The sequence below is a fragment of the Salvelinus fontinalis genome, chromosome 12 (assembly GCF_029448725.1).
Source record: "Salvelinus fontinalis isolate EN_2023a chromosome 12, ASM2944872v1, whole genome shotgun sequence".
Classification (NCBI taxonomy): domain Eukaryota; kingdom Metazoa; phylum Chordata; class Actinopteri; order Salmoniformes; family Salmonidae; genus Salvelinus; species Salvelinus fontinalis.
In genome coordinates, this window is record NC_074676.1 from 36,494,692 (window position 1) to 36,515,300 (window position 20,609).

Consider the following 20,609-nt stretch of genomic DNA (forward strand, 5'->3'; position numbering starts at 1 on the left):
CCCAGAAACGGTTCTCTGACCGTTGTCGCCGACCTACTCCACACTCCCACCCTGCGCAACGTGTGGCTCTCTACCCGTGACATCTGGCTTCGTGACCCCTGCAAAAATTTCAGTCCCTGGTTCATTGGTCCTTTTAAAATAACACACCGCATCAATCCTGTCACCTACCGTCTCCAGTTGCCCCGCCATTACCGGATCTCCTCATCCTTCCATGTGTCCCTTCTCAAGCCTGTGAGGTACAGCCCTCTCCATCCTCCTGTGGCGCACCCCCGCCGTTTGACGTCGGCGGTGCACCGGCTTATTCCGTCCGAACCCTCCTTGACTCCAAGCACCTGGGTGGTCGCATCCACTACCTGATGGCTTGGGAGGGGTACGGACCCGAAGAACGGTCCAGGGTCACTCGCCCAGGACATCCTCAACCCGGCCATGATCCTGGCTTTCCACCGTAATCGTCCTGACCGCCCAGCTTGAGGCCCGTGGAGGGGTGGGTGGGGTACAGTAACGTCTGCTTCCAACTCACACCCTCAAACACATAGATCCCCTGAACGCAGCTCACTTTCCAGATCCCAATCACCTGAATTCTAATCACCTGTTCACACACCTGTATTTTATTAACACACATTATTTAGTTCAGTTCTTTGCACCCCATCACTGAGGTATTGTTTGTTTTGTGACATGTATTTCAGAGCACTGTTTTTCCCGCGATTTACTCCTCCCGTGTATGAGTTTTTGCCTGCCTCACTCACCTTTTGCCTATTCCTGCCTGTACTTTAGCCTATGGATTTCCTGTTATCTACCTATTGCCTGACCTCCCGGGCTACGTTACTAGCCTTTTCCCTGCCTGTGTATGGCCTGCCCCTGGACCCAGCTACCTGCCTCCACCTGTGGTCCTTTTCAATAAACACCTGCGCCCTTTGCTTGAAACCAGCTCCCTGTCTCCCATCGTGTTTATTACAGTATCAAATTCCTCAGACTCAAATAAAAGAGTTTACTTTTACCAGAAGCTTTAATAACTTGTTTGTGTTCAGTGGGCTTTACAGGACCAATGTGTCTACACAGAATCCATCTTGATATTCAGGGGACCGATTTAGCAGCCCCCCTATGGGTACCAATGTTACACCTCTATGATTTGATGGTAAAACATTAGAGAAATGAATGCCTATAAAATTATAACTCCGCAGATGGATTGATAATCTGCTCAAAGCAACAGTGATGAGATGATAAATCTACAATGTGCATGGTGACTTCCCTCGGGGTGTTGAAAGTGGATTTCATGTTTTTGTCAGAACAATAAAGCGCTAGCATGCAGAGCCTGCACACACACTGGGGGCTAAGTAGTAATCAGAGTTCCCCTTGTGCCTTTGGGGCTCTGAAGTGCTGATAATCCCGCTGGATTCCACATGGCCGATCTATTATTTAAAAATACAGCTGCTATCCTTGGTTGACTGTGTTCTCTCAGGCAATGGAGACGCATGTCAGGCACTTGGATGGACGCCCTTGGTCTACCAGTGGTCCTCAGCCAGGCTCCTCTGCTACAGCTATACCTCTCCAGAGCCCCATCACGAACCTCCAAACTCGGGGTGAATAGGATCTGGGGCCTGGGTCTATCTTTGTGGAATTGTAGGACCACAACCACCACTGGGCTTATCCTGATTTGGGCTGAGCCTTGTCAACAGACCATCAAGACGATGCTGCATCCAGCACCTATTTGTTCTTTTTTAAATACATTTTTTTCAGTTGGCATCAGTTTAGTCCAAGCCTGGGGGATAAAGTACTCAGATCATCATTAATTTTTGGACTATGTAACGAAAGGCATAATCGGAGGTTACACTCTGTTTTAGCTGTGTTTTATTGCTCTTGTCAAGTCCCAGTAGTACTGTGTGTTGTCCATTGAAGGAGCTGTCATCCTGTCCTCTTTCCCTCCTAAGGCTGCTGTGGGCTGTTGGTAAGGAATCTTTCCTCATAGGTCAGCGTCATCTTTCATGAGTCATTTGTTGATTTAACCCAACCTAAACACTTTTACACTGAGCTGTGCTCTGGTCAGCTGCAGACATTACAGGCATATGCACACTGGATTCACTTTGGTTCTTTCAACTTTGATTGACTTGGTCTCATCTTCTATTACAATTCCCTAACAATACATTTGCTAACACTGTAAATCTTTGATTTAGGTCCACACTTTAATCAAACATATTTGCATTGGATTAATTCAATAAACTGTGACGTGTTTACACATAATTTTCTCCGAAATACATCTGGTATGGAACAAATGTTTAGATTGGCTTACAGAGTGTAGAGCAGTATGAGACATCAGAGCCCGTACATGGTTTGAATTTAAGCATCATCATCCAACTCGGATATCTCTTGTGATGTCCCTTTATGAACATAGCTTTTGATTAAATCCTGCACTTTATCCTTCTGTAGCTAAGTGCCAATTTACTTTGTCAACTGAGTGATGTTTCATAGATCCATCTGCATGTCTCATTCTCAACTCACCTGCTTGCACTTGTCCTCTGCTGCCTTCTTGTCGGTCTCAGCCTGCTCTGCGCGGTCGATGGCGTTCTCCTTGTCCAGCTTCAGCATCTGCATCTTCTTCTTGATGGCCTCCATAGTGCCTGATTAGAGTGCGCTCACTGAGAAGAGAAATGTAGCTGAGAAAGTTGTGTTACCCCTGTAGTTTGAGATAGAGCCTGTACTATGCAGTAATGGAGCGACTACTAGATCCCGAGTCCTCAAGTCAGAGGGCTAGAGAAACAGACAGAGGTAGAGAAAGAGGGAGACCAATGGATTGAGAGACAGAGGTTGCAAGTGCAGCACAGAGGGATGCAGACTTGAGCCTAGGGCTGCTGTCAATGCTTTAAACTCCCAACCAAACCTGAGTGTAGTCTCCGATGCTTCCCTCTCCCTTCCTCCCTCCCTCCATCCCTCCACGCACCACTCTGCCCCCCTCACCAAACATCCACCCACCCACCCACCACCCAATCAAACCACTCATACGAGGCCTTTCTATGGAATGGCTTGGACCACTGTAAACACTCACTTACACAGCAGCTCTCAGCCAATCTCCTTATTTGGGTTGCTATGTTTTCACAGAAAAAAGACAGATCAGACAGGAGAGAGAAACACAGGGCCTAATTCGACATTTAACCCTGTGGATGGAAGAGTTGGCATATGACGCTTAACACACCTCTTGTCCTGCTCAAGAATAGGTTTGGCTCTGGTATGGGTAAGCCATATAGAGAGAGATAGAGGTAACAAGTTGTGATTGCTTGGTGAAGATGTCTTTGGTCTGTTGTTGGACGGTCCGTCCAAGTCACTAATAAAGAATGCTTAGCAGCTCCACATACAACAGAGGACAGATAATGAGTTTACATTGAAGTTTCCCCTCACCAGCTGATATTAGTTGGAATGCCAAGGTTTTGAGGTTTGGATGAGGGGATCAGATGTCCTGTTAATGGGAGAGAATGGAGAATAATGTCTGCCATTAAAATAGGAAGATATACGCAAATAAATATGATTCTTATTATTGATTGACATACATCTAATGTATTAAACATATTGAATAATTCAGCATTCTGCAACCAAACACCAACCTCTGAAAGATACCGTTTTTCTTTGATTTCTGCACACCTGAAATTTGAGTTTGAGTCACAGAGAACGGTGGAGAGGTTTTGTCTTATAGGGTGTGGAAAGATGTGCAGGAGGTAGGGGTGTCCCCCCTAAACCTGGACCCACAGCCTGTCTGTCTTCACAGTTTAGTAGCATACCAGCTGCACTAAAACTGTCTATCAATAAAGGGCATTGCCCGCTGACTAGCTGTGGTAAACCTCTACAACAACAGCCTTTTATCGATTGACTTTGCATCTTGACACATGCCAACCAGATTCTAGTGAGGAACCTGATCTGATTTATAAGGAAGTGTTTTCACTTTCAGGTGTGCCAAAGGCATCCTACCTGCCCCAACTCACCTCATTCATGGAGCAGTATTGTTTACAGACACATCAGCTGCTTTGACATGGCTGACACTGAGGTGAAAAGGTGCCATATACCAATCGTTCATATTTCCTCTGGGCAGTGTGAAGGGAGTTGGCCCAGAAAAGCTCACTGGGGATGAAGTGAAAAATGTCACACCATGTGCCGTCCAGCCTAACGGCTCTATCATAGAGGAATAAGTAGTTTAAATCCATAACAATCATCGCTTGATATCTGGGAAATTGTGTGGTTATATTGAAGCAACATCTCAAGACATCAGTCAGGAAGTTAAAGCTTGTTCGCAAATGGGTCTTCCAAATGGACAATGACCGCAAGCATACTTCCAAAGTTGTGGCAAAATGGCTTAAGGACAACAAAGTCAAGGTATTGGAGTGGCCATCACAAAGCCCTGACCTCAATCCTATAGAACATTTGTGGGCAGAACTGAAAAAGTGTGCACGACTACAAACCTGACTCAGTTACATCAGCTCTGTCAAGAGGAATGGGCCAAAATTCACCCAATTTATTGTGGGAAGCTTGTGGTAGGCTACCAGAAATGTTTGACCCAAGTAAAACAATATACAGGCAATGCTACCAAATACTAATTGAGTGTTTGTAAACTTCTGACCCACTGGGAATGTGATGAAAGAAATAAAAGCTTGAAATAAATAATTCACTCTACTATTATTCTGACATTTCACATTAAAATAAAGTGGTGATCCTAACTGACCTGAGACAGGGAATTTTTACTCGGATTAAATGTCAGGAATTGTGAAAACTGAGTTTAAATGTATTTGGCTAAGGTGTATGTAAACCTCCGACTTCAACTGTACTTGTTCTCGTAGTGTTTTCATGCTTCTTTGTTGTGATGTTTTCTCCTCTTGAGAATAAGATATTGCACTGCTGTTTAGCTCACACTGCATTTCTGCATGGATGGATGACACTGGAATTTCCTGACTACGGAGCCCATTTCTGAATGTGGATTGAGAACTAGAAGGATCACATATCATAGCTATCTAAATAGGCGTTACAACTGGCTTCCTCTGTCCCTTCCCTGTCTGTCTCCTCTGTAGGAATAGGCCTGAATTCAGACAGGCTGGCCATACAGTGCCACCAGAAATTATTTATACCCCTTGACTTATTCCATATTTTCCTGTGTTACAGGTTGAATTCAAAATTAATTAAATCAATTTTTTTCTCTCTCACCCATCTACCCAATAATGAGCGCGTTATAATTCCTGTAATAACTTGCGGCTGAATTTGAAAGGGGTTCCTTCGTTATTTTACCGTTCATGTCTTCCATAGAGAATGTCTTGATCTACTTCAAATAAGGTCTGTGTTTCGTGCAGGCTTAAACCGCCTCGACGTTTTGATACCGTGTAAATCTCACTAGGATAAGGTAACGTTTGTCAACATATTTTCATAAATCCATTCTACAATTTTTTTTAATCTTCGCTAATATTTAGCCAATATTGATCAGAGTTACCTTGTGCTATGGATATCTACACAGTTATAAAATTGGCACGGTGATGTAAGCCTACACGAAACACAGACCTTATTTTAAGTGAATCTAAAAAATATCCTATGGAATAAATGAAGGAACCGCTTTTCAGATTTTGCTAGGTGTCATGGGAATTATGACTCGCACTTTGGTTGTCAATTCTTACCATGCCCATTATTAAAATAGGATTTCCTGCATATAGAAATTAAAGTTTTTGTTTTCAACATTCATCACAGGTAACTTAAACTCTATTTTTATTCAAACAGTTGAGAGTATTTGTCTCCTAAGCAGACTCTTCAGTATCATTGTCACTTCAGAGCTGTGTGTGTATTTATGTATTATATTAAGTTAAAATAAAAGTGTTCATTGTTCATTCAGTATTGTTGCAATTGTCATTATTACAAAAATGTGTGTGTGTGTGTATGATGTATATATATATATATATATATTTTAAAAACTTTTTTTTTTTTAATAAATCGGCCGATTAATCGGTATTGGCTTTTTTGTCCTCCAATAATCGGTATCGGCATTGAAAAATCATAATCGGTCGACCTCTAATGGGGAGTGGTACTCAGTAATGTGTTGTATTGGATTTGCCCCAAACATAACACTTTGTGTTCATGACAAAAAGTTAATTGCTTTGCCACATTTTTTCTGTATAACTTTAGTGCCTTTTTTGCAAAAAGGATGAATGTTTTGGAATGTTTGTATTCTTTACGGGCTTCCTTTTTTTCACTCTGTCAATTAGGTTAGTGCTGTGGGGTAACTACAATGTTATTGATCCATCCTCAGTTTTCTCCTATCACAGCCATTAAGCTCTGTAACTGTTTAATAAAGTCACCATTGGCCTCATGGTGAAATCCCTGAGCGGTTCTCTTCCTCTCCGGCAACTGAGGTGTATTAATACACCATTCAAAGTGTAATTAATAACTTCACCATGCTCAAAGGAATATTCAATGTCATTTTTTTTTGCCATCTAGCATTAGAAAACCTTTGGGGTTGAATCTGTGTTTGAAATTCACTGCTCAACTGAGGGACTTTACAGATAATTGTATGTGTGGACTACAGAGATGCGGTAGTCATTCAAAAATCATGTTAAAATACCCTAAGGTCGATTAATTAGCATAATACATAAATCCCCATAAAAATCTGTCAATTTAATCTAGAGATGTTTTTTTGCATTGGATGCGTCTCAATCCACCTCATATGCCCATGTCGCTCTTCCGCATCTGCGGTGAAAGGTGACAGAGCTATAAAGGTGTTTGTTAGACCATGAAACATCACGAAAAACGGTCTTCTCACAAAATCGTCTGTAGCTTCCGAACTATTATGACCCCTCTGTGGAAAGAGGAGACTCTCACAAACACGTAACTGATTATGTTGCTCTAGGACGCCCACAGGCCTCACAAGACTCGTTTGAAGGTCCCCCATACCAGTTGAAAAAGTTATGGAAGTACATATGGAGTCTATTTAGTGCCAAAAATAAGGAGTTAAATACATAATAAATGTTTCCTGATCCTTCTTATATCTCTCAAATATAGAACAGACACTTCAGAACAAACTTATTGTTGCACACAGTGTGTCCGTGCTTATTATGTGACTTGTAAAGCACATTTTTTCCTGAACTTATTTTGGCTTGCCATAACAAAGGGTTGAATACTTATTGACTCAAGACATTTCAGCTTACATTTTTTTCTTGATTTGTAAACATTTCGAAAAACATAATTCCACTTTGACATTATGGGGTGTTGTGTATAGGCCAGTGACAAATGTAATCCATTTTAAATTCAGACTGTAACACAACAAAATGTGGAAAAAGTCAAAGGGTGTGAATACTTTCTGAAGGCAATGTTGGTTGATGGGGCCTCAGAACACTCTGGATCCAGAGATCAGAAATACTTCTGAATATTTCCCCATGTTCCCTCTCTCAGCCTCTGTGGCAGAAACTCTGGAGCATAATTTAGTGCTTTTAATATGCTGTCCCACAGTTCCAGGCCCGCCTTCTGTTTCAGAAGAGAAGCCACAGAAATTATTCAAAAGATGTTAGACCAATATGAAATATTTTGCCAACTGAGTTTGAATAGCTGGTACTAGTGTATGGTTTTGATTTATAACCATGAATTATACTGGTCTGACATAAGTAATTGGTTGCGTGTATAGGAAAGGCGGGAGAGTTGTGATGGAATTGATGGATATTCATTCTGACATGGATTAGGAATCTGCACGGCTCTAAACAACTCTTAGACGTACATTTGTTTTCATCATTTTATCTGCTGATCTTTTTCTCTCTCAATAGGAAAGGAATCCTACTCCAACCATAACCATAAGATTTTATGACTGGTAAACCTATATGAACATGTTCATTTCCACTATTTAAACAATTAATTACAATGTAGTTACACTTCTCTCAATTTTTAAAACAGTCATGCTTTCTCGGTCTTCTTCCGTATCATAATGTTGAACACAAAACCATGGAGTCATGGCTCATTCTCTCCCAGTCATAGAAATGAAAGCAGGCCTGAACTACACCTCCAGTTCCATTCATCACCTTGTAATCCCTCCTATCCCTCTCTCTGACTATGACTCATCCTGGACAGTAAACCACCTGGTCTCTGTTACTAGCCATGATGTTCTCCTCCTCTATAACACACACACACACCTGTTGGAATTATGTTATGCACCCCCCCCCCCCCCTCCACCTGTCAATGCACTTATGTTTGGATCGCATTTAGCCAATCAGACATGAGCTCACCCATGCATTTCCCCTTAAGCACTAGGGAAAGAGGATGACGTCATGTACCATGGTACACTTGCAGAATAACACAAACACATATACGCATACACTGACACAAATGTTCACCAGCATACACACACACACACACCTTTGTGACTCAACCTTTGGTCCAGGCTCTCAGGTCCAGGCTCTCAGTACAAAGGCGGAGAGAGGAAAGGCCTCCCACAGGAAACCACAGCTCAACTAGGCATGTCCTTTTAAGGTAAAAAACTCCCCAAAAAGCTGGTCAACTGGGGAATAGAGGTAAGATATAGCTGGATTTAAAGCTACAGAGTCAGAGTAAAGTGAGGGCAGAGTGTATTATTGAGGGAGAAAACAGGGCTTGGACTGTAACACTGCTACTATGAACATGGTAGTCTAAAAGTATTTTTAGGGTAGATAAGATACTCTTAAAGACCAAAAATGTAATGTTAAGTACCCAAGTAGTCACTGGCTTCATAAATAAGTGCATCGATGTGCATCTGTGACGTCCCTCCAGTGACCGTATGTACATACCCCAACCAGAAGCCATGGATTACAGGCAACATCCGCACTGAGCTAAAGGGCAGAGCTGCCGCTTTCAAGGAGCGGGACTCTAACCCCGAAGCTTATAAAAAAATCCTGCTATGCTCTCCAACGAACCATCAAATAGTCAAAGCATCAATACAGGACTAAGATTGAATCCTACTACAGCAGCTCCGACAAGCTCTGCAAACTACTACGGACTACAAAGGGAAGCACAGCCGCGAGCTGCCCAGTGACACGAGCCTATCAGATGAGCAAAATTACTTCTCTGAGCGCTTTGAGGCAAGCAATACTGTAGTATGCATGAGAGCACGGGCTGTTCCGGAAGACTGTGTGATCCTGCTCTCTGTAGCCGTTGTGAGCAAGACCTTTAAACAGGTCAACATTCACAATGCCGCAGGGCCTGACGGATTACCAGGATGTGTACTGTGAGCATGCGCTGACCAACTCGCAAGTGTCTTTACTGACATTTTCAACCTCTCCCTGACCGAGTCTGTAATACCAACATGTTTCAAGCAGACCACCATAGTCCCTGTGCCCAAGAACACCAAGGTAACCTGCCTAAATGACTACCGACCCTTAGCACTCACGTCTGTAGCCATAAAGTGCTTTGAAAGGCTGATCATGGCTCACATCAACACTGTTATCCCAGAAACCCTAGACTCACTCCAATTTGCCGCCCCAACAGATCCACAGATCACACAATCTCTATTGCACTCCACACTGCCCTTTCCCACCTGGACGAAAGGAAAACCTATGTGAGAACCCTGTTCATTGACTTCAGCTCAGCGTTCAACACCATAGTGCCCTCAAAGCTCATCACTAAGCTAAGGACCCTGGGAATAAACACCTCCCTCTGCAACTGGATCCTGGACTTCCTGACGGGCCGCCCCCAGGTAGTAAGGGTAGGTTACAACACATTTGCCACACTGATCCTCAACACGGGGGCCCCTAAGGGGTGCATGCTCAGTCCCCTCCTGTACTCCCTGTTCACCCATGATTGCATGGCCAAGCACGACTCCAACACCATCATTAAGTTTGTCAACGACACAACAGTGGTAGGCCTGATCACCGACAACAACGAGACAGCTTATAGGGAAGAGGTCAGAGGCCTGGCAGTGTGGTGCCAGGATAACAACCTCTCCTTCAACGTGATCAAGACAAAGGAGATGATCATGGACTACAGGAAAAGGAGGGCCGAGCATGCCCCCATTCTCTTCGACGGGGCTGTAGTGGAGCAGATTGAGAGCTTCAAGTTCCTCTGTGTCCACATCACCAACAAACTATCATGGTCCAAACACACCAAGACAGTCATGAAGAGGGCATGACAATGCCTATTCCCCCTTAGGTGACTGAAAAGATTTGGCATGGGTCCTCAGATCCTCAAAAAGTTATTCAGCTGCACCATCGAGACCATCCTGACTGGTTGCATCACCGCCTGGTATGGCAACTGCTCGGCCTCAGACCTCAAGGCACTACAGAGGGTAGTGCGCATGGCCCAGTACATCACTGGGGCCAAGCTTCCTGCCATCCAGGACCTCTATACTAGGCGGTGTCAGAGGAAGGCCCTAAAAATTGCCAAAGACTCTAGCCACCCTATTCATAGACTGTTCTACCTGCTACCGCACAGCAAGTGGTACCGGAGCACCAAGTCTAGGTCCAAAAAGCTTCTTAATTCTACCCCCAAGTGTAACCGATGTGAAATGGCTAGCTAGTTAGCGGGGTGTGCACTAATAGCGTTTCAATAGGTGCCGTCACTCACTCTAAGACCTTGAAGTAGTTGTTCCCCTTGCTTTGCAAGGGCCGCGGCTTTTGTGGAGCGATGGGTAACAATGCTTCGTTGAAGGCAGTTGTTGATGTGTGCAGAGGGTCCCTGGTTTGAGCCCAGGTAAGGGTGAGGAGAGGGACAGAAGCTATGCTGTTACAGTGATGCTGTTGACCCGGATCACTGGTTTCTGCGGAAAAGGAGAAGGAGGGGGAAAAGGAGGGGCGTGAGTGTTACCGATGTGAAACCATAAGACTCCTGAACAGCTAATCAAATGGCTACCCGGACAATTTGCATTGACCCCCCCCCCCCCGCCATTTTTACCATGCTGCTACTCTCTGTTTATTATCTATGCATAGTCACTTTACCTACATGTACATATTACCTTACCCTGCACATTGACTCTGTACCGTGTATATAGCCTCGCTACTGTTAAATTATTGTTGATCTTTAATTATTTGTTATTTTTCAATTTCTTCTTTATTTTATATTTTTATATTTTTTTGCTTCAGTTTATTTGAGTAAATACTTTCTTCACACATTTTTCTTAAAACTGCATTGTTGGTTAAGGGCTTGTAAGTAAGCATTTCACTGTAAGTACAATTTGATTTAGAACACCAATAACATTGCTTACTTTCTCTTGTAATCCTTCGTGAAGATACTGCACCTAGTTTACAGTTGTTTGAGTTGGTTCACGTCACGGTCTCCTACAGTAATATCTGCAAAAACACCATAGTAAATACTACAGTATACTACAGTCCGCAAAAACACTACTGTTTAACTATAGTAATACTACAGTATTTATACAATAGTAAACTGTAAATACTATACTGCCCTACCAAGCAAAAAGGCAGTAACTGCTCATAGTGTGGAACTGAGAAAAATTGCTTTTATTTACCTTGGTTTCACTGTAACTTTATGCAGTTACTGTTAACATGACCCCCATTTTCTACAAAACACAATACAATAGAGGCAGGAGCAGTGAGCAGTTACTGCCTTTTTGCTTGGTAAGGCAGTATAGTATACTACAGTAATATATGCAAAACACTATAGTAAAGACTACAGTATAGGAACGTCTGCAAAAACAAAACAATTTTTAAACAATGGTAATACTACATTATATATAGTATAGTAAACTATAGTATTTTTTCATGTGGGCTCTCACACATGGCACATTTTCATAACATTTCACTATCGAAGCATTTATGTGCAGGGCATACATGAAGCTCAGACATTTCTGTATCCTTTATTTTGTAATATAAGCCAATGAGTCTTGGTATTGAGGACGTATTCTAAACATTCCTCTCTGTGTTGTCCTCTCCAGACATTTACAGTACTGTATGACTCACAGGCAGCAATGTGGGAAAGAGACCAGTAACAGGCAGGTCAGGGACCCCAGCTCTTGACCATGGGAAATATATCATAATTACAAAGTAAGAGTAAACATGAAACATGTCCATAAAACACAGTTGATCACTGAAAAAAACATAATATAGGACCCTTGTGTCTGTTTCGCCTCCATGTTCCCCGTTTGGCCTCTCGTGACCAGCGATTTGCCTCCAGGACTCTTTTCATCAATAACATTTACCCTCCATGCCCTCTCTATTCTGACTAGAGTTATACTGTGAGAGCTGTGTTCATGGTACTGCATGAGGTTACAATAACACGGATAACTCAACTCTGACTCCCTCTTTATTGCTCTCGCCATCATTGGAGCACGTCATCATGTAGGCACCCTACAGGGCAGTAAAAGCTTCGGGAGTCTTTCTCCATATAAAGAGCTAGCTGTATCAGTCTATATTTTACTGCTGAATCATCATATCCTGTCATACCCTGCACTGTTATCTGCCCTTACATTTGCCTCCTCTGGCTGTTCAAAGAGACAGGGTATAAATAAATTGCTCAGCCTATTTACAATGTTTATCAATTTATTACATTCATTCATAAATGGCTGCCACGAGTGGCACAAAGGCTGGGTGTTGAAAGGGAAGGAAAATAAATTAGAGTAGTAACATGGATGAGACATGAGTGAGACCAGGCCAACAGAATGTTTGTGCACAGCAAATTCTCCAGTGTTAAATTAACACCGGCGGCAGGTAGCCTAGTGGTTAAAGCGTTGAGCCAGCAGAGCGTTGGCCCAGTAACTGAAAGGTTGCTGGATCGAATCGCTGTCGCTCTAAAAAATATGTCGTTCTGCCCCTGAACAAGGCAGTTAACCCACTGTTCCCCGGTAGGTCGTCATTGTAAATAAGAATTTGTTCTTAACTGGCTTGCCTTTTTAAACAGTGTTAAATGTAACACTGTTCCAGTGTCTATACAGTTCCTCACATTTCAGTGTTAAATTAAGCCTTATTAGCGGAGGTTTACACACACTTAGGTTGGAGTCCTTCTTATGGATAGGGGGCAGTATTTGGAGGTTTGGATGAATGAGGTGCCCAAAGTAAACGGCCTGTTACTCAGGCCTAGAAGCTAGGATATGCTTATAATTGGTAGTATTGTATAGAAAACACTCTGAAGTTTCCAAAACTGTTAACATAATGTCTGTGAGTATAACAGAACTGATATAGCAGGCGAAAACCCGAGGAGAATCCATCCGGAAATTTGTTTTTGTTGAGCTCACCACTCTTTATAATGGCTGTCTATAGGAATATAAATGGAATGCCTCCCAGATTGCAGTTCCTAGGGCTTCCAGTATATGTCAAAAGTCTTTAGAAAGAGTTTCAGGCTTGTTTTTTGAAAGTGGCTAAGTTTCTAAGTGGCTCCCATTTTGGCTGTAGTGTTGTGGTGCGCGACGGTGAGGGCGCGCACTTTGTTATTTATCTCCGGTAATGAACATACTATTCTCCGTCTTAAATTTGATCATTTATTTACATGTTAGGGTACCTAAAGATTGATTAGAAACATTGTTTGACTTGTTTGGATGACGTTTATTGGTAACTTTCGGGATTCGTTTGTATGCGTTTTGAACGAATTTACTCCCATATCTTCAGATATTTAAACAAATACACCATGACAGCGCAATACACAAGGGGTGGAACAGTGGCAAAGGTACCCACAGGACAAACAGAATAATATTAGTCTGAGGAGAGATTAAATAGCATTAATACAACAAAAATAATTCTAAACACACCTCAGACTAATATTATTCTGTTTGTCCTGTGGGTACCTGACCCAGAATTGAAGCATACGATTGTTTTTCAAAACCATTTTAATAGTTTAGTTTAACAGTAATAGTACATCTATAAATTCTACACAACCATTCACTGTTCCATAATTAAAAGGAGCATCCATTTTCCTCAGAACATTGACTAATAATTTCGTGGTCTAACACAAACTATCTGAGATATATGAGAAATAGCTTATCCTGTAATTATTATTTTGTTTTCTTATACACCATGACAGAAGGCTGAAGTCATATAGGAAATCGAGATCAATCACAATATTTACCATTTGGCGCTTCCCTTTGAGTCAATGTTTTGTGTTCCTTTACTCAACTGGTAGTAAGCACAGGGGAGGTTAAAGAATGTTTTGTACTTTTTCTTTATTGTAGATGTTTTGTACTTTTTCTTTATTGTAGATATATTGTTATTGATGGTGAATATTAATAATGTTATGATTTTATTTTAATGTATTACTCATTTTGAATTTACTCCCATATCTGAATATCTGAAGTGTTTGAATATCTGAAGGCTCTGAATACGTACTGTATAAGCAGTGTAGTGGTGGAGTTTCCATAATCCTCCATGTTGCTTTCACCTTACAGATCTGTTAACATACCCGGTGGATAACTGAGTCAAGCGCACCAACTAAACATACTTTTTGGTGATATAAATAAGGACTTTATCGAACAAAAGGACCATTTGTTATGTAGCTGGGACCCTTGTGATTGCAACCAGAGGAAGATCTTCAAAGGTAAGTTATTTATTTTATCGCTATTTCTGACTTTCGTGACGCCTCTGCTTGGTTGGAAAATGTTTGTAATGCTTTTGTATGTGGGGCGCTGTCCTCAGATAATCGCATGGTGTGCTTTCGCCGTAAAGCCTTTTTGAAATCTGACAAAGCGGCTGGATTAACAAGAAGTTAAGCTTTTAAACGATCTAAGACACTTGTATTTTCATGAATGTTTAATATTACGAATTTTGTATTTTGAATTTTGCGCTCTGCAATTTCACCGGATGTTGTCGAGGTGGGGCGCTAGCGGCACGCCTATCCCAAAGAGGTTTTAAAACCTCTTAAGGATCCACCCCTTTTTTCAATTTTCTCCTAGATTTTGGCCACTAGATGGCAGCAGTGTATGTGCAAAGTTTTAGACAGATCCAATGAACCATTGCATTTCCGTTCAAAATTTTAGACTGCCCAAATGTGCCTAATTTGTTTATTAATATCTTTTCATGTTCAAAATTGTGCACTCTCAAACAATAGCATGGTATTATTTCACTGTAATGGCTACTGTAAATTGGACAGTGCAGTTAGATTAACAAGAATTTAAGCTTTCTGCCAATATCAGATATGTCTATGTCCTAGGAAATATTCTTGTTACTTACAACCTCATCCTAATCGCATTAGCCTACGTTAGCTCAAACGTCCCGTGGACGGGACACTGATCCCGACAAAGTTGGGCTCTGACACACAGTGAGTTGTATTGCTGAAGTTATCTGGGTAACACTTAAGAGCCCAGGAACAATGCATGACGATATCGGCCTGCCATTCCACTGACAGGCCAGCAGTAGACAGACTAGCCATGCTAAGTGCACCGTGAGCTGTTGAAACATAGGTAGACTGGGTACATGGACACAGGTCACTACGTGAGTATTCAACACTTCGACTGAAGTGTGCAAAGAGCAGTTAAGAGAGGAGGCCATCAGAATGAATCACTGTCCTAAGACTTGTAATTCAATCAAACTCACAATGTAGCAACATAAAATTGTAGGAAAATAATGTTGCTTGATTCATAGTAAGAAGGCATGTTTTAGGTAAAGAAATTACAGATTTAGAGTTTGCAAAGATGAAATGACAATACACTGCAGCTTTCATTGAATTCAGACCTGAGATCATCATAGGCATTCCGGGAGACCAAAGCAGTAGAAAGAAAACTTGTTGTCTGCTTTTCCATTGGACCACATTTTTCTCCGCCTCATTTCCATTCTCTTAGAAGCTAGTTCAGCACAACATAGCTTTGAAATTCAGATTAGTTTATCCGCCCTGCCTTTTTTCTCTGTCCTGCCCCAGCCAGCATCTCCAGAGCTGAATAAGATGTCAGTGTGTCCACTGAAGTCCTGGATTACTCTCCAAAACAGCACAACCCAGACCCCTGTTTTACTCTTGACAGTCAAAAGTGACACCTTACTGAAGATACACATAGACTAGTCTTTTCATGATTAGTTCCATATAGGATTATAGCTTGCTATGTGAGTGAGTTTATCTGAGTTCATAAGTCTATATAAATTATCTACAGTAGGATAAGGTTCAGTATGTTATGGCGATGTGGGAAGTCACAGAGGGATACATAACATAGAGCTCATGCACACCCCACAGTCATCTGAACCGCAGCACTCATAAGCCATTTCCGGCTTCGTTATTGTACAGAATTGACAACCAGGTCTTCAATCAACATTAGTCACATTCTCTTTTGTCATCATTGGATTTAAAAATCCATGAACAGCAATACTTACTGTTATACTGTAATCCATCAGTGTCTCAGTGTGCTTTCCTCTCTGGCCCCTATGGCCAAGTCTATTACTGTAACCACAACTCTAACAGATCAAAGGATTGTGTGTGTGTCTGTGTGTGTCTGTGTTTACAGTTCCCTGAGGTAAATCAGATTTCCTGGCCAATGGTAGCAACTGTCTGTCTATGCATCGCTGGGATTCTGTGAAGATTACAGCCTCACTAAATAGATGTCACTTGTCCTCAGCATTCCACACGCACACAAAGAAACAACCACATTGTACAGTAACTAGCTCCAAATCAGACCTTGCCCTTACGTACAGATCTAGGATCAGCTTACACTTCACAAATCCAAACCTGAACCCTTGATTAAAAAAAATGAATACAGATCCGTTTCTAGCAGCAATGTCATCCTAATTCACCATAGTCTGTAGCCATAATGGGTTGTGAGTGTTAGTACCTCTCTCTGCTGGGGACATCTTTGGAGTTTATTACACTGACTTAGCCAGGAACTCAATGTTAAGAGTACAAGTACATCTTGTGATTTATAATACTGTGGTACCCTCTAGTGGTTTATATTCAGAGGAACAGTGTCTTAAATTCCAAACGCTTCACATCTCAGCATTAGTGTCCCATTCCCAATGTGTTTAAACAAAAATGGTGACAAATTATGGCTACCTATGTAAATTTATTACTAATGATAATTTCTGAACAGAAGACCTGTCTTGCAAACTAAACTACATTGTGAGACAGCAAAAACAATTTTGGTGAAAGGCTATTGGAAAGCAATTAAGTCGTATTTACTAGGCACAAAAAGGAAGCAACTGGGCCGAAATAGAGAAGTACTACCCAAACTTGTCTGTGCAAAACATTTTGCTACGGTTTGCTCAGTGTGCACTAATTAATACACCCCCTTATCTTGTGGATAGTCCAACCACCTACCTAAACCAGCAGAGAGTGCAATAGTACTGCTCATAAGAGATTTGAAAAGTGTAGTTATTTTACAATGGTAAATTTCCCACTTCTCCAAGAGTTTAGAACTATTCAAATGACCTGTTAGCCTTGGTATGATAGGCTTACTACACAGCAGGAACCATTCAACTAAGGAATGTGACTCTGAATAAGAGTATCTGCTAAATGACTAAATAAAGGTTAAGTACAAATTTAAATAAAAAATAAAAAATCTGCTAAATGACTAAATGTAAATCTAGGCAGGATATCAAAACCTTTAGCTTATCTCTTCAGTTCCGTGAGTAAACTTTCACATTTGTCTCGCTTTACTGTGGTTAAGGGTCAGAAACTAAACTCAAAACAGACTCACTCACAAACAAAATGACCCAATAAGATGCACTTTCCTTAGAACTCATTACTTCAGTTGCCTCAGAACGTTTAACATATGTGGATTTTTCTTTTACTGAGTCATTAACTCATTTTATCCAGGACCGTCTGAGCTCTGATGGCTCCCTGTGTGCAAAACCATTAGTAAAGTACATTATTCAATACAAATTCCTGTAGCCATCCCCTGCACACACCGTGGTCAAACAGCAGCTGTAAAGACCCTCAAACATAACACATGTACCTGTCAGCTGTGTATTTTCCATTTGCATCTATCCTCTACCCATCTCCTCCCTTTCCATGTCTGAACCTGCTAAAACACCAGCCATGACCAGCATCTTGGATCCTCTACATCCGTGTGTGCAGTAAGACTATAGCTATCATATGGTTCCTTTACCTCATCCCTGAGCAACTATCATCCCAAAAGGCTCTCCATCTGGAGGGCATCTGAAGTCTAAAGTAAACACAACCACTCCAATACAACCTAACGGTACAGAGTGGAAGCACACATGTAGACCTGGTGACAGACAACCACTCCAATACAACCTAACGGTACAGAGTGGAAGCACACATGTAGACCTGGTGACAGACAGCCACTCCAAGTCAGAGGCTCCAGTCTGTACACATAATGCAGTTCTGTGTCACCCACCCACACAGCAACATCACATCACTCATCCACATTAAATGGTTTTGGAAATGGTTTTGCTTGTTGTTTCTGTTGATGAGTGTTTTGGACCTGAACTTATACACACGCAGGTCTAACTAGGCCAACATCAGGACCTGCACATGTAGGCAGTCTGAGGATGCTGCACTCTTTGAAATGCACCGCTCTCCTGACATGCTTCGTCTAGCTCCATCTTTCCAAAACAACCACCACACCAGATGTCTGAGTCACAAGGCTCTTCCCAGAACTATCCTCCCTCCCTCCATCCACACCCCTCTCTCTCTAAGGTATAAAAGAAAGTAGGACAACATCCACGATAGCGTTCATAATCTGATTTTTTGCCATCCATTTATTATTGATACTATTTACATCTTTCGTGTTCATAATACTATTTTTGCTGGTCCTTTTGTTCATTGACATTTTACATAGTTCATAATAGTATGATGCCGCAGGTACCTGAGCCCCACCTAATCACAGCAGTGTGTCAGATTCATGGATACAACAGCAAAACATGGGGTGGTTCTGGAAAACAGAAAGTGGAGTTGTGACGTGTGTGGAAGGACCACCAGAGGGCAGGCTGGGCTCACGGATGGTAGCCCAACAAGGCATGGGAGACAAGTGAACCAGAGGCAATTAAGCACAGCTGACACTACTAATGAGATATTCTCCTTCCCCTATAAGAGAGAGTATGGAACCAGCAAGAGGGGGAACTATCTCTGGAAGATGGCCACCGAGACAGAGGAGCTATCTAGGAAGAACCATTAAGACGGTGACAATGTCGTGACTTTTTGTTGTAATTTAAAGACAATCGTATTGTGTTCCTGTTTTGCTCTGGAGAAGAAGATATATGTTTTATTCCTTTGGAGAGTTTCATTGATTCTGTTGGAGTGTTTGTGTTGTCCAAATGCCCTCAATATAGAACTTTGTTCAATCAAGAAAACCTACTCCTGACTCGTTTGTTCCACCTTCCCGCTTTAGAGTGACGCCCAATTACTTGGTCCGCTCACACGTGTTTGTTTGTAACAGTATCCATGTGTTTTCCCTATGATGTAGTGTTAAGCCAACCATTTCTATAATTTCTCTCTTAAAATTAGATTTTCAACTTAAACCTAACCCTAAACCTTAAATTAAGACCAAAAATAACATTTTTACAATATAGGCAATTTTGCCTTTGTGGCTGTGGTAACTAGTGGAAACCATAGTGTTATACTACAATTGAGACCCAGATTTCTTCCTTGTCAAGTCATGAAAAAGTCCTAGCCTTAATTATGATTGGTCCAAACTGAGGTGCGAGACACATCTGTATTGCCGCGGTTACGGGGCACATGAACAGCATCCACAAGCCAGAGGATGAGAAGCAGGAGGTGAAGAGAGAAGGAGTTGAAGAGGAGAGGGGCCAACCAAAGGCCTCGCTCTGTAGATAGGTCAGGACCCTCCCTTGACAGAAGAAAGAAAGTAAAGCTGTGACAACATCTTTATCACTTCATGTAATTCAAGCTCAGCTACATAACTGGAGCTCCGGGGAGGCAGCATTCAGGACCATAAAGGAGACTGTCTCCGTGGTACAACAAGAGGAAGGGGAATAAAAGAGTGGTGATGGAATTGAACAACAAGGCTGATCGCCAAGAACAATAAAAGAAGCCCCAACAAACACATACACACACATCGTGGCCCCGTGTAGCTCAGTTGGTAGAGCATGGCGCTTGCAACGCCAGGGTTGTGGGTTCGATTCCCACGGGGGGCCAGTACAAAAAAAGTATGAATGTGTGTACTTGTAAGTCGCTCTGGATAAGAGCGTCTGCTAAATGACTTAAATGTAAATGTATATTCACACACATATGTACTCTCTTAAAAAAAAGAACCTGAAAGGGTTCTCCGGCTGTCCCCATGGGCGAACCCTTTGAAGAACCCTTTTTGGTTCCAGGTAGAACCCTTATGGTTCCAAGCAGAACCCTTTTGGGTTCCATGTAGAACTCTTGTCGCAGAGGGTTCTCCATGGAACCCGAAAGGATTTTACCCATGGAACCAGAAAGGGTTATAAATCTTCTTAAGGATCTGAGGGCCCATGACAAATCTTTTCAGCCTCCTGAAGTGGACGAGGTGTTGTCGTGCCCTCTTCACGACTGTGTTGGTGTGTTTAGACCATGATAGGTCCTTAGTGATGTGGACACGAGGAACTTGAAGCTCTCGACCCACTCCACTACAGCCGCGTCGACGAATAGGGGCGTGCTTGGCCCTCCGTTTTCTGTAGTCCACGATCATCTCCTTTGTCTTGCTGACGTTGAGGGAAAGGTTGTTGTCCTGGCACCACACTGCCAGGTCTCTGACCTCCCTATAGGATGTCACATTATTGTCGGTGATCAGGCCTACCAAAGTCGTCTTTTTGGCAAACTTAATGATGGTGTTG

At 42.1% G+C, this 20,609-nt stretch overlaps 1 protein-coding gene and 1 non-coding gene across 4 annotated transcripts in view; one reads left to right on the top strand and one right to left on the bottom strand.

The window, feature by feature from the left end:
• The window catches only part of LOC129867280 (tropomyosin alpha-4 chain-like), a 48,588-nt gene extending 28,565 nt beyond the window's left edge, over positions 1 to 20,023 (bottom strand). The window contains exons 1-3 of one of the 3 annotated variants that reach the window (XM_055940570.1): positions 11,171 to 20,014; positions 10,534 to 10,726; positions 2,497 to 2,633 (exon numbers count right to left, since the gene is read on the bottom strand). In XM_055940570.1, coding sequence (XP_055796545.1) covers positions 2,497 to 2,610 — 114 coding nt within the window. In that variant the 5' untranslated portion in view covers positions 2,611 to 2,633; positions 10,534 to 10,726; positions 11,171 to 20,014. Of the gene's footprint in view, positions 1 to 2,496; positions 2,634 to 3,390; positions 3,795 to 10,533; positions 10,727 to 11,170 lie in introns of those variants that run through there. The other 2 variants (XM_055940573.1, XM_055940574.1) reach the window with 2 other exon arrangements.
• trnaa-ugc (transfer RNA alanine (anticodon UGC)) lies at positions 19,872 to 19,947 on the top strand. Its single transcript has one exon. It is a non-coding gene; the product is annotated as a tRNA-Ala (tRNA).
• Positions 20,024 to 20,609: the final 586 nt, after the last annotated feature.